We start from the raw sequence: 12,916 nt of genomic DNA, 5'->3' as shown, positions 1-12,916 counted from the left end.
TCTGAAACTAAATGCCCATAAAACAGAATTCCTGCTAATTTCACCGACAAGGAACCAACCCGAGGTAAAGGAATGGACTAAACTGGTGACTGCGCTGAACTGCACCCCGACCCTAGTTAATTTTGCTAAATCACTAGGAATTACGTTAGATGAGAACCTCGACATGAAAGACCACATTAACTCAATGGCCAAGAGCGCCTGTTTCCACTTGAACTATTTAGGAAAAATGAAACCGTTCATCTCGGAGGCGGATCTAAAACTGGCTATACAATCCCTAGTTATCTCGAGGATTGAATACGGTTGCACCACGTTAGCTGGTCTACCGAAAACATCCACAGCACCACTAAAAGCCTGTCTCAATGCAGCGGCAAGAATCCTCACGGGATCGAAGAAATTCGATCACATATCTCCTCACCTGAAAGTACTAAACTGGCTACCTTATGAGGCCAGAATTCAAATGAAGATGGCTTGTATTACCCACAAAGCGGTTCACTACAACACGCCGAGATACCTTGCCAAGAAAATTAAGCTTTCAGGAGGTAACAGACCAACTACAAGCGCTAAAGAGTTGCTATTGATGCCAGCCTATTTCCGGAAGAAAAAGACCTATGACCGAGCTTTCTAGGGAGCCGCCCCTAGAGTCTGGAACTCACTACCTCCAAACATCAGGAAGATTCAAAATACTGTAGCATTCAAACGTGAACTAAAGAGCCACATGATGAATAACTACCTTACATAGAGAAGCTTACTGATCACTGATATGAACATTTACGCCAAAGGAGGATGGCCTCGTCTAGAATGTCTTGAAGATCAATATCTGACAAATGTCTGATTCCACGTTTAAACCTCGGCTATACCCTTTACTACTACCTCACAGCTATGTGATCTGATAACTGTATCTCACAGACAATACCGTGTAACCTCTACCTCACTTTTATTTATCTCTGCGATCCTGGATACAAGTTAAGCTTTATTCAATTCTTAATGCTAATTGCACATGTTGTTGCACTGTTATGCCATATAACCCTACCTCACTGAGCTTGGCTATATGCCTAGGACTCAAGCTAAACCTATTCACCTCCTAATACTAATTGCATAGGCTGAAGAATACATATATATAATCACCCCTTATAGCCTATCGCCTTCTACCGCATATCTGTTTGTTACAATTGCTATTATATAATGTCTGTAATCTATCTTATATGTTAAGCGCTCTGATACCCACTGGTCTTGTCCGCGCTATACAAAACACTATAAATAAATAAGGCCATTTCACTCTCTAACTTCATTTTCTGCACTAGTATCCTGCTCAAATGGAGGCAATTTAAACATCCTAGAACCCCAGCGCCACTTGATTCTGGGTCCCTATTGCCTTGTACTAGATTATCAAGTGGATCGCCTGATTCCCTCTAAGACTGCAAATCTATTGGAGCAATTAAAGCCTTTCTTGGATGGTGTTTCGTACGAGTCCCCTTGTAGCCTGATCTCTGGTGTCTTGTTCAGGGTGTTATCATTTGGGAACTCTGCTGGGCCTTCAGAAGAACTATGCACTTCGTAAATGAGGGGTATATGGGGGCTTTTTGCTAAAAATTGCAGGAATCACTCTTTTACGATGTTGCTTTAGGACGTCCGAGAGGGGGTCAGAATTTCCAACCCCATTTATACCATGATTCCCAGCTAATACATCCTCGCATTTACTAACCATGCTTTCGATTTTAGCGAGGGCATAGTTAGAGGCCGCATGTAGTGCTTTTCTAGAATTTTTTTCCCTTTTTTTGCCTGAACGAGTGTAGGTCCCCCCTCAATCGACTTCCTTTTGCCCATAATTATAGCAACTTTATAGATGGACCACTCCTCCACAAATTAACACCCGGGGGAACTACCTCACTGCAATAATTCAGCACAAGCGACAATAAGTGCAATTAAGAGATCACTCCCCATTCAGAGCCCCACAGTATCTTTTTCCTCCAACAAAGGCTTTTTGTCCCTATGTTAGAGAGGGGGCCCATCCCTGCCTCTTCCTGCTGCTGACGGGCACGAGACTAGCCCGCTCTTGGTTCGGGCTTTGCCTCGGCAGCGCCCGCGTGCCGCATTGTTTTTAAGGCCCGATGGATACGATGTTCTCGGCAATGTTGTGAATCTCCACCAACAGGACAGCCGGTCCTGAGCGGCGCTGCAATGCCCCCAGTGTCAACAGCAGCTCAGGTAGGGGCAGACAAGTGAGCAAGCCGGGTGTGTGCTTTATGGATGTCAGCTGCTGGTTTTGAGTTGAAATTTTGAATGCTTTGTTTGAAGGATCCAAACCATGCAGGCACTAATATAGATTTTGACTTCTAGGCTATTCAAGCAGCCCATGATGGAATTGCTGAAGAGGGTGAATGCCAGGTAAGGCTAATAACTTTTCAGTGACAGTACTGCATTCCTATGTCTGGGGGTAGTATATTCACATCCCTGCCCTTTCCCTAATGCCATTATTCAGAGTGTGAACCAAACTTAATGATAGGCATTGTGCACTTTCTACTCAATTTAAACAGCATATGTGTTGGTTCTAGAAATAATTTTACTTTGCTTTTTTTATACTTCTGATGATTTCAAACAGCATAGTCCTCACCTATAGAGTAGTCACAGGAGACAAAATGGATACATATATTTTCTCAGCAGTACTTCACGTACTAATGTAGCACTCCTTGGAAACTTCATGCCACCCTTAAAGTGACAAAGCATAGCCTGAAATAGTGGTACTCCTATGCATGAGTATTGATGCGTTTTGTGCCCTTTGAGGCAGTTCTAAAGCTTTGATTTTCATGTCTGTTTTCTGACCACTCCAAACGGTTTACTCCAGTAGTGAAACTTGTATAGATTCACATGCTTGAATCTTTCCCGGTTGTCGAGATGGGAGTACCCGGTACATCAAAATAGCAATGTTAAAACAAAGCATAAAGTGGGCCTAGGCCCATTTCACAACATATCTCCATTGTTTTGTAAAAGAGAACAAAATACAAGCCTGAACTAATCAGAACCTCTCACCCTCTAGAATCCTCCTCTGAACCGTAGACCCTCCGATTTTCTACCTCATGTGCTAGGGAGTCTTCTCTGAAGTCAGCGCAACTTCAATAAATTATGACAGTTTTTTTTGCTTCAATCAACATTTTCTACTGCAGTTCCATCTTTAGTACTGATTTGCAGGATTCCGGTATAACAGTGTCAGATAACGTCTTTTTAGAGCCTGTGCCACCTGGTATAAGAAAAGACTACAAGCAGAATACCGTCACAGTGGCTGCCTTATGGTTGGGACACAGGCAATCAATGCAAAGGGGTGTCAGGTATGTCGTACCTTTTCTAATAAAACTTTGAGAGAACATGCAGGGCACCTTATGTCTCCAAAAACTTAGCCAGAAAAGAAGTGAGCTCGAGTGAGGTCAGTGTGGCATCCTCTTCATCCAGAAGGTGCCATAACGGGGGAGACCACCTCACACAATCTTCAGGCCAGTGTTCAAAGAAAGCGTTCAGACTTCCCATGGACAGTCCCTCCATCTCTACACAACCTGAAAAGGAGACGGACATTCAAGTGACAGAAAATAAAGGCTAGTTACAAGCCTTCTATGTCTTCTCAAGGAAGGCACTTCAAGAAGCCTTTCCCTGTGCCTCCTGAAGAAAACCAGTTGCCAAAGTCCATAGTCTTCAAGACAATCGACAAAGAAGGCCTTAGAATGGTAGTACATTTGTTTGCCAGTCTTCCAAACTGGAGTATCCGTCATCTACACCAGTGCGGATAGCTCTGTTGTCATTGAAGACTGTTTGTCAGTCGACTATGCTGGGGGTAACTTGATCTACTTTTACGGCTGCTATGAAGACTGCGGCAATGACTAACAATCTGTGGGAGTGATACCATCCATTATGGTCTCTGAATTGCCACCAATATCCACTTCTCCGATGGTGTAGTTTGCAGTACGATCAACTGGATTGTCTGCTAGGGAATAAACACCAGAAAAGAGACCTAGAACATAGCAGAAGTTACTTCACCCAGTAAGGTTACACATCTACCATCTCAGATATTCGAAGAGCAGAATTCTGAGTAAGAGGATGAAGGTCCTTTTCGTTACACGAGTAGCCCATCCCAACTGTTTAAGTCCCATGAGGAGGAATATGGAGAGCATCAATACTATATTCCTCAGCAGGAATTCCATTGGGACTATCAAGAGGTAGTCTGCATGTCATTGTTTCTAGCAGATCTGCGATTCATGTTAGCTGACTATAGAAAGATTCCCACCAACTCCTGCACCTCCCTACATTTGCTTCTCGGTCCCAATTTTATTCAATCTACTAAGAGGGTTCAAGATTTAGTCAGAACCTCTCCAGAAATTCCAATCTTTTCCTCCAGATCCAGTAACTACAGATGACCAGGAAGAGTGGGTACTCTGACCCACATCGAGAATGGGACGACTACCTAATTCCCACACCTACCTCTCCTGTACCCATTGACTGTCCACAAGAGGATATTGGTGGTTTTCACAACTTACTGGAAATTGCAGCCAGGAGGTTTGTAACAATGCTGACATCTCACGGACTGCTTTTTATGACTTTAAAGTGCCCGCTAGAAAATGTGGGAACTATCCCTGTTGTAAGTCATATGTGAAGGACTGTCATGCAAAATGCCAGCAACAGTGATGCCAGTACTATCCAGATTGGAGAAAAAAATACAAGGCTCTGGAGGATGCACCTGTCTACCTGGTGGGCCATCCCAAACCGGACTCTGTAATCTCAGGCAGCGCAGAAAGACAATCCACCTGCACCAGTCCCCACACCATCCAGATGGGGAAGGCAGATGCTTTGAGCGTTTTTCTTCAATGTCCGCAAGAATAGTTCAAACAGCCAATGTGCTTGCCATTCTAGGTAATGATCGTCCAATGTAGTGTGACCTGGTTCGTATGTGGGTCAACTTCCTGAAGATTGTAAATTGGAGGTAATCTCCAGGAAAAGAGCAGCCATGGAGATGCTAGATTGTGCAATTAATATTGCCACTACAGCATTCGGGTCGCTGGGAGATGCAGCAGTGTTGGGCAGTCGGGGATGGATCGGGCCACTTTGTTTAGTCCAGAAGTACAAAATAAGATTCTTGACTTATCATATATGTGCCGCAGGATAAAAAAGACCGCAAAGACGTTGGGGATGCTTCAATATCAAAGTACACTTTAGGGGAGCAAGAGGAAGGCGCCCTCCTTCCTATAGAGGTGGATATCAGCACTATGGTATACCTCCTATACTACCTCTTCCCAACCAGATCTATTATAGTATGTTCAATAGCCAGTCAGGGGTGTATTCAAAATGTACCCCACATGTGCATTTGGGGTGGTGAGAAATACCTCACCACCAGTGACTGGTTTCAGGCTCCAGCTTTTTCCCCCCAACTCATCCACAGATTTCCTTGGGTAGGCAAATTTGCCCCAGTATTGGACTTTCATAGATTCCCATGCTTTGTATCATTCCCAGTCGTCTGAACGGGAGCCTCGGTAATAGAAAAATACCATAGCAGTAGGTTCAAAAGAGAAGACCGGCCTAGGCATCATCTCATTTTGTAGTCTATCCGCTTTTTTGTAAAAGAGACTAAAAATGTTGCAACAACCAATCCGAATAGCCTCACCCCATAGAACCCTCCTGAGAGCCTCGGATTTTCAACCGCATGTTGTGCTTAGAGAGTCTCCACTGAGCTCTGCTCAGATTTCTCTTCAGTTTTGGAATTTTTTCAATTTCTTCAACCCCACTATGTCTGATAAGGTGTTATTTAGAGCTTGTGCTACCTGTTCAAAGAAGAGGCTGTTTGTTGAGGACAAGCATAAAGACTGTATTTACTGCTTGTACCCAGATCACAAGGCCACAGATTGTAAGATCTGCAGAACATACTCTACGAAGACCTTGAGTCAGGGAAGGCCGCTTGTTGACTTGGTTACAGAAAATAAAGTCATGTAAGGATGTTAGTGTGAGAAGTTGGCCCGATATGCAGCGTTCGCTATTCTAGCGACCGCTATGTATCGTTCCAAACGACCCTTATGATGTTTGGTTGTAAGTCAACCTATAGACCAGCTATCCTAGTAGCGTGGATACGAGCAGTCTAAGGCTAACGACTCGAGAGGGCGTGTTAAGCCAGCTGTTTACCACACATGTACCCCTTGAACACCAAGTGAAAGGACACCACACAAGTGTTATGAAAATAAACAGGATATTTATTAAGATTCACAACAGCCCTGTACTCTTTATGAGGACAGGGTACTAAGCACAAACCAAATCTCTTAGGAAAATACTTCAAGTGCACAATTAAAACAAGTGTCCGAGGACACGGAAAGTTTAGAGGTCTCGGGCGGACCCAATAAGGCAAGTTGGAAGCGAGGGACTCAGGACCCTAGAGTAAGGAGGCTATGCAGGCACCGAAATGCCGAGTTACCTAGCCACGAGGGCTGCGGCTGCACAAGTCTTACAGGCGTCGGGGTCTTCGCTGACGAGCCAGGAGCCGGAAGAAAAGGAGTTGCTGGCCGGCGACCAGTGATGAATAGTTCGTAGAGATCCAAGCCTGGATCAGAGATCGTTGATACCTGAAAGCAGAGGGGACCAAGTTCGTACTACTAGCCAGTAGTCAGAGGGTACCAGGAGGGCACCGGTTGGCCGTCACCTCGACTAGGTGAGTGGGCGACGCTAGGCTCTGCAGTCTCACGGACCAGGAGGCGTTGTCGGCGACCCGGATGGAGGTGCGAGCTGTCCCACGAAGGATGATGCGGTCGGCGTCGCTGGGCCCAGGATTGGGGCAACAAGCCTTGGCAGATTTCAGGGCCACGTGGTGGGCCTAAAATGGCGTCTTGAGGGGACCAGGAGGGTCCGGGGGTGCTTCTCTCAAAGATAGAAGCAAAGGCCAGTCTGGGGCAACCAGACCAGCAGCGTTGGTTGTCGGATGTCGTCACAGGAGGGCACAAGCCAGCGGCTAGTGACCGGACAACGTGTTGAGCAGCGAGCAGAAGGGCCCCACGCAGATCGTGGAGATGCTGGGAGACTGCACTTCGGTGCTGGAGCGGCTCAGGGTCGGGGCTTCTCGGACCCCAGAGCACTCACCAGGGAATTACTTCGATGGTCGTGCTGGTTAAGAGCGTGCAGGTTTTGATGATGGCCGGTCCCTCGAGGTCTCGTCGCACCCACCGACCACAGCTGAGCTGATGACGTGGGTAGAGGTCAGAGGTGCCAGGGAAGCCGGTTCTCGTCGAGCTGGGCCGTCGGATTCCTTGAGGAAGGACTTGCAGCAAACCGCAGAGTTCTTAGATGGTGCCCGCTGATGCAGGGTGACTACTCCTTAGTCACAAGGGAGAAATCTTGAGAAGAGTCTCGAATGTTCTTTCGTAGAAAGTAGTTCTTGATTCAAAGATGATCTAATTTGGAAGGGTCCCCGCTCCGGCCTTTATCCTAAAGAAAGGGGTGGGTACATGACTAGGTCCAGCCCTAAGGGTGGGACCAGGAAGGGGGGTAGTTACACCCCTCTCCCCTGCCGGACTTTCCCCAGGCCAGGGCTGGCGCCCCTGGAACTGGTTCTGACCGGCAGATGCGAAGTGAGCACCGGGGTGCCATTCCGCAGTCACCTTCTCGCAAAAGCCCTACCTACCCAGAATACACAAACCCTGTCTGGGACGGTGCGAACACCGCCCTTGACAGGAAACCCTTTGTCCAAGCGCTCCTCGCTGGAAGGACTCCCAGCAGCAGGAGGTCAGACTCGTGTCTGTGGTGGCAGCATCCATTTTGTGGAGCTGAGGCTTTAGTTAACTTTAACCGGGGTTCACAGTTACGTACATGTCGGATCCCTCTAGAAGGGCGGAATGCTAACCTCGCCGCCAGAATTGGTGAGGGGGCAGCATCCCGATTCGTATGACACCTTACTCGACATGTCTTGATAACGCGTACCACATCGGTAACTTCGGTGTCGCGTTATCATGGAACAGCCATTGGGTCTTTGTTCCGCAAGCTGCAACCGGGCTCGGCTCGGGCCAGAACCTAGTTCACACGAGCCCACGCACTCTGCCTTCAGGATTGTCAAGGCCTGCCATAGGAGTGACTGATAGGAACTCGGGCGTCCATTGTACGGTTAGATATAGGGCTATTATACCTAAAGCAAAGGGTGGTTACACGGCTTTGCCCCAGCTGTCATGCAGCCAGTTGTGTCAAATTTAGGAGGCCAGCCAGGGGTGGCATAATACATGCTGCAGCCCCTGGCGGCCCTGGGTACACCTATGCCCTGCGTTACGGGGTCTGATAAGGTGGCCCAGTACCAATTGGTAAATGCACCTAGGGTACATGTCGTAATTTAGAAAAGAGAACAGCCAGGCTGTGGGTCTGATTGGCAGGCCCACAGCCAGAGAAAGTCGTAAACCAGTGAAACAAAAGCAAAAAATCTGGGTGATCATGGGATTGCAGACCCTACTCTCCTACAGTTAGGTCATCAGATAGTGAGGATGCTTCCTCAGCTGCGTCGTCAAGAAGATCCAAGAAAAGGGGTAGGTCCTCACCTTCAACATCTACAGAGCCCCCTGTTAAAGCCTTACAAAAGACCTCTGATAGGTCTGAAAGACCCAGTCCCAAATCTCCTCACCGAGGTGTAAAGGAGAGGCTGGGACTGACTGAGGAGACAGTTATCTAAGGAGGTTCAGAAAAGCCTTTCTATTGCTTCTCCACCATCTGAAAAGGAGAAGGGATTCAAGAAACCTTTTGTTGTCCCTCAGGAAGCAAAATCGGACAAGAAACCACGTCCGTCCACGACAAACATCAGGTACGTAGACTACCACTTCTAAAAAGGACGTGGGTTCAGTTACAGAGCAGTCGATGGCAGCTTCATCGACAGCGGCTGCATTGATATCTTCGTCTATGTTTAAGGTACCTGTTCCCTGCTCGTCGACTATGGTGTTTACATCTTCGTCGACAATGACAACTAAGATACTGTCGACGACAGCTATGATTCTGACGACTAGCTCGTCAACTATCAATCCTCCGACTAGGTCCATCTCTGTCGACTGTTCCATCGACTATTTAGCTGACACTTCCGTCGACGTAGTCCATTCAAAGGGTCCACATCTCTATAAAGAGGCAGCAAAAAACTCCAGAAATGACATCCCCTCGCCATGTAACACCCTTACCTCCAACTTTGCTTCTAGGCGAGGAGTCTGATGATGGTCCTTATGGGTATGCTTATAGCCCATCCGAACTCGAAATGAAATATCAGGATTTGGACTCTGACGAATACTATATGGAAGAACGCCATTTTGTCCAGCAAGAGACCTCCACAAAGATCTCGTCGGGATATGGTGGCAATGCCGTACTTATTACGGACTTGCAGATGATGCTACAAGACTACAGGAAAAGGTTTCCGTCAAGCTTCGGACCAGCAAGAGCAGCCTCTTCCTCATCCATTTTTACTGCTTTTTCAGTTGCAGTGACGCCTCCTGTTTCTCGAGTTTCAGAAGTAGAACCAAGAGCAAGCCATCAGGAGGTTGTGACTATTCAGGATGATGTCTCATCTGATGATCTTCAGGTAGATCCACCTCATGACCCGGATAGAGATTGGGACGAGTGTTATTCAAGATCCAGCTTCACCAGTGCCGGATACTGCTGCCTCCCCTCCAGCAGACATTGGAGGTTTCCTTAATCTTATGGAGGGCGTCCAAGACATTTGGCCTTCCTATTACGTCAGTGCAATCAGACTGTTTTCTTTACGATTTCAAAGAGCTTTATAGAAATTCCATCCGTTCAATACCGATAATTGAACATGTGTGGTCAGAAGGTACTAAGGTGATGCAGATTTCTGCTACAGTAATCCCTGTTGTTCCCTGGCTGGAGAAGAAATATAAAGCTCCAGAAAGCAGTCCCGCTTGCCTGACTGGTCAACCGAAGCTGGTCTCAGTTTTTTCCCAGGCAGAGCAAAGGAAGTCTAAAAATCAATCCGCGCCCCTTACGACACCGCCAGACAAGGAAGGGAGATGTCTGGACAATGTGGGGAAAAAGGTTCTCCTCTATGGCTAGCCTTCTGGTTTGAGCTGCTAATGCTCTTGCTATCTTGGGTAGATATAATCGGCAGACGTGGTGCGATTTATCGCAGTTTGTTGACCAATTTCCGGATAGTGCAAACGATGAGGCCAGGAAGATACTGGTATAAGGGGAGCGTTCATCTTCAGAGGTGATAAGATTGTGCTATGGACATAGCAACTACTACTTTCCGAGCTCAAGTGGGTTCAGCAGTTTTAAGGCGTCGGGGCTGGCTGCGGGCAACCTGGTTTCGCCAGGAAGTTCAAAATAAGCTCTTGGACTTTTGGAAAGCATGTAGATGCCCTTAAAGACATCAAGAAGGACACGGCAAAGTCCTTGGGGACATTGCATTACTGAAAGGTTCCTTTCAGGGGTGCGAGATGGAGTTTTTTAATCTTATAGAGGTGACCATCCACAACGCTACTCTTCGTACTCAGGCCTCTTAGTCTTACAAGCCCCAATACTTGCAGCGCCATAGTCAATCGGTGTCTTTCTCTCGCCAACCATCAAGAGGGAATCAGGGAAGAGATACTTCTAAAAGACAATAGCGGCTTCATAGCTCTTTCTACTGTTCCTCCCCCTCTAGTAACATCAGGATCTCAAATTACCTCCAACTGGAAAATTATTACATCGGATCTATGGGTCCTCAACATCATTCAATTCGGCCACTCACTAGAGTTTCAGAAATTGCCACCATCGAGAACTCCTCGCACCATGAAAACACAACATCTAAATCTTCTACATTTTGAAGTTCAACAACTGCTCATCAAAGGAGCGATAGAATCAGTTCCTAAGACCCAACGTGGGAAAGGATTCTTTTCCAGGTTTTTCCTTGTTCGCAAGACAGGAGAAAAGTGGCGTCCAATTCTAGACCGGAGAGAGCTCAACACCTCATCTCAAACTGTCTTTTCGGATGGTTTCTCTACAGGATAGATTACGTCTCCTAAATCCTGGCAATTATATGGCAACTCTAGACCTAGAGGATGCATACTTTCATGTTCCTGTTCATCTGGCCCACGGGAGGTATCTTCGCTTCACAGTATCCAAGAGCCATTTTCAATTCAGAGTCCTTTTTTTTTTTTTAAACTAAGATACGCTCCGGATCTTTACAAAGGTATTAGCGCCAGTGGTGGCTTTTCTCAGAAGGCAGTCTCTGCAGGTGTTTCCCTACTTGGACGACTGGCTGATAAAAGCTCCTTCTCAGTCTTCAAAAGCAGTCTCTGATTGTATTCAACTTTTCAGTCCTCTAGGTCTAAACAGAAGCAAGTTTGTCCTTCTGTCCAGGTCGGCAAGATTTCTGGGGGCCATTCTGGATACTACTCATTACAGAGCTTTCCCTTCAGAGGAGAGGAAGAACAAACTGATTCTTGCAGCCAACCGATTTTCAAGAGAAACAAATTCTGTCAGTACAAGTCCCTTCTAGGGTCGATGCCATCTTGCATTGCATTGATTCCGCACTGCTGGCTTCACATGCGTCCCCTGAAGGAACTAGACATGCAATGGTGTCAAGCAGAGGGGTCCTTCGAGGACAGGATGAAGATTACTCCTATCATAAAGAAAGCAATCAGGTGGACTATAGCAAGCAATATCGAGGAAGGTCTTCTCCTTCACGGTTCCTCCCTCTCTGTTAGTTCTAACCACAGACCCCTCTCTGAAAGGCTGGGGAGAGACATTACAGGATCTTCAAGTGAGCGATCACTGGTGTTCGAGGCATGTGGGCTGCTGAATTCATATCTGTGCATAGATCGCCGCCTAGTGTAGGGTCCGGATGATTGCAAGTGGTTGTCCTGGAAGAGTTTTCGAAGTATCACGAGATATGTGGCTCCTCCCCTGGACTACAGTGCAAATGGGCATCGACTCATCCTCAGATTGTTTTTTTTCCACCATTGGGTTTGGATGTCTTTGAATTTCCTCTTGTCGGAATCAATAAAAAACTTTCTCAAGACCAAAAGGTCTTTAGTCTAATACGTCCGTATAGTCTTGCGTTCGGTCTTAGTTCTTCCAGCTCTGTTCCGAGCCGGATTCCCTACACCCGCGTGCTTTCGGCGCGGAAGTTCCAGTCGACGCTTCGGACCCTATCGACAGTTCGTCATGGACCGTAGTCCATTTAAAAAATGTCCCGTTTGCAACTCGAAGTATCCCCACATCGACGTCCACCTGGTGTGCAACAAGTGTCTGTCGCCGGACCATGATGAAGCCAAGTGTATGGCTTGTTCACGCTTCAGGTCCAAGAAGATGCTTAAGCTTCGAGCTGCGCGCCAGGAGACACAGCATGCTGCACCGGCGCCTGTGGACATCTTCGATGCAGGGGATGTCGAGGAAGAATCTATCCAGGACATTAGTGAGTCGAACCCCACGTCGGGGTAGGAGACGACTACTGGGCCCTCGGGGCCATGGAGGATAGCTCGGACGAGGAGCTTCCTCAAACTGACTCTGGGGCCGTGCCAATTCATAAGGCTCAGGTCGAGGGATCGCCATTAGGCCTTACCCAAGATCTTACAATGGGTTCTACGGCCCCACCTTCGGGCTCAGCCACGGACATTGCTGCTGAGCCGCACCCTGGCAAATCGAAATCAAAAGTGAAACCTATGGTCTCGACACAAGACACTGCGCAGGTGCCGTCCTCGAAACCGAAAGTGCCCATCGCTTTGGTCGGGTCCAAGGCCTCAGAGCCCTCGGCGCCGAAGAAGCAGAAGGGTGCTGTCGAGCCGAAGGGTCTAGTCAAGGGCGTCTAGCAGAGCACGTCGGCGCCAAAGACGGTCGACACCGGCAAAGGACTCGGCGACCCAAAGAAAGCTCTCGGTGACCCGAAGAAAGGGATAACTGACCCGAAGGTTCTTGTGACTCAGCGTCAACAGGACAGGGCCAA

At 47.5% G+C, this 12,916-nt stretch overlaps 1 protein-coding gene across 1 annotated transcript in view; it reads left to right on the top strand.

The window, feature by feature from the left end:
- Positions 1 to 5,249, top strand: part of UCHL1 (ubiquitin C-terminal hydrolase L1) — a gene marked incomplete at its 3' end in the record, with an annotated part of 139,857 nt that extends 134,608 nt beyond the window's left edge. Inside the window, exons 5-6 of the mRNA XM_086964606.1 lie at positions 2,338 to 2,385; positions 5,142 to 5,249. Coding sequence (XP_086820732.1) covers positions 2,338 to 2,385; positions 5,142 to 5,249 — 156 coding nt within the window. The remainder of the gene's footprint in view (positions 1 to 2,337; positions 2,386 to 5,141) is intronic.
- Positions 5,250 to 12,916: the final 7,667 nt, after the last annotated feature.

This window comes from Lissotriton vulgaris, chromosome 3_2 (assembly GCF_964263255.1).
Source record: "Lissotriton vulgaris chromosome 3_2, aLisVul1.2, whole genome shotgun sequence".
In the NCBI taxonomy this organism is placed as follows: Eukaryota; Metazoa; Chordata; class Amphibia; order Caudata; family Salamandridae; genus Lissotriton; species Lissotriton vulgaris.
This window is presented reverse-complemented; position numbering and strand designations above follow the sequence as displayed.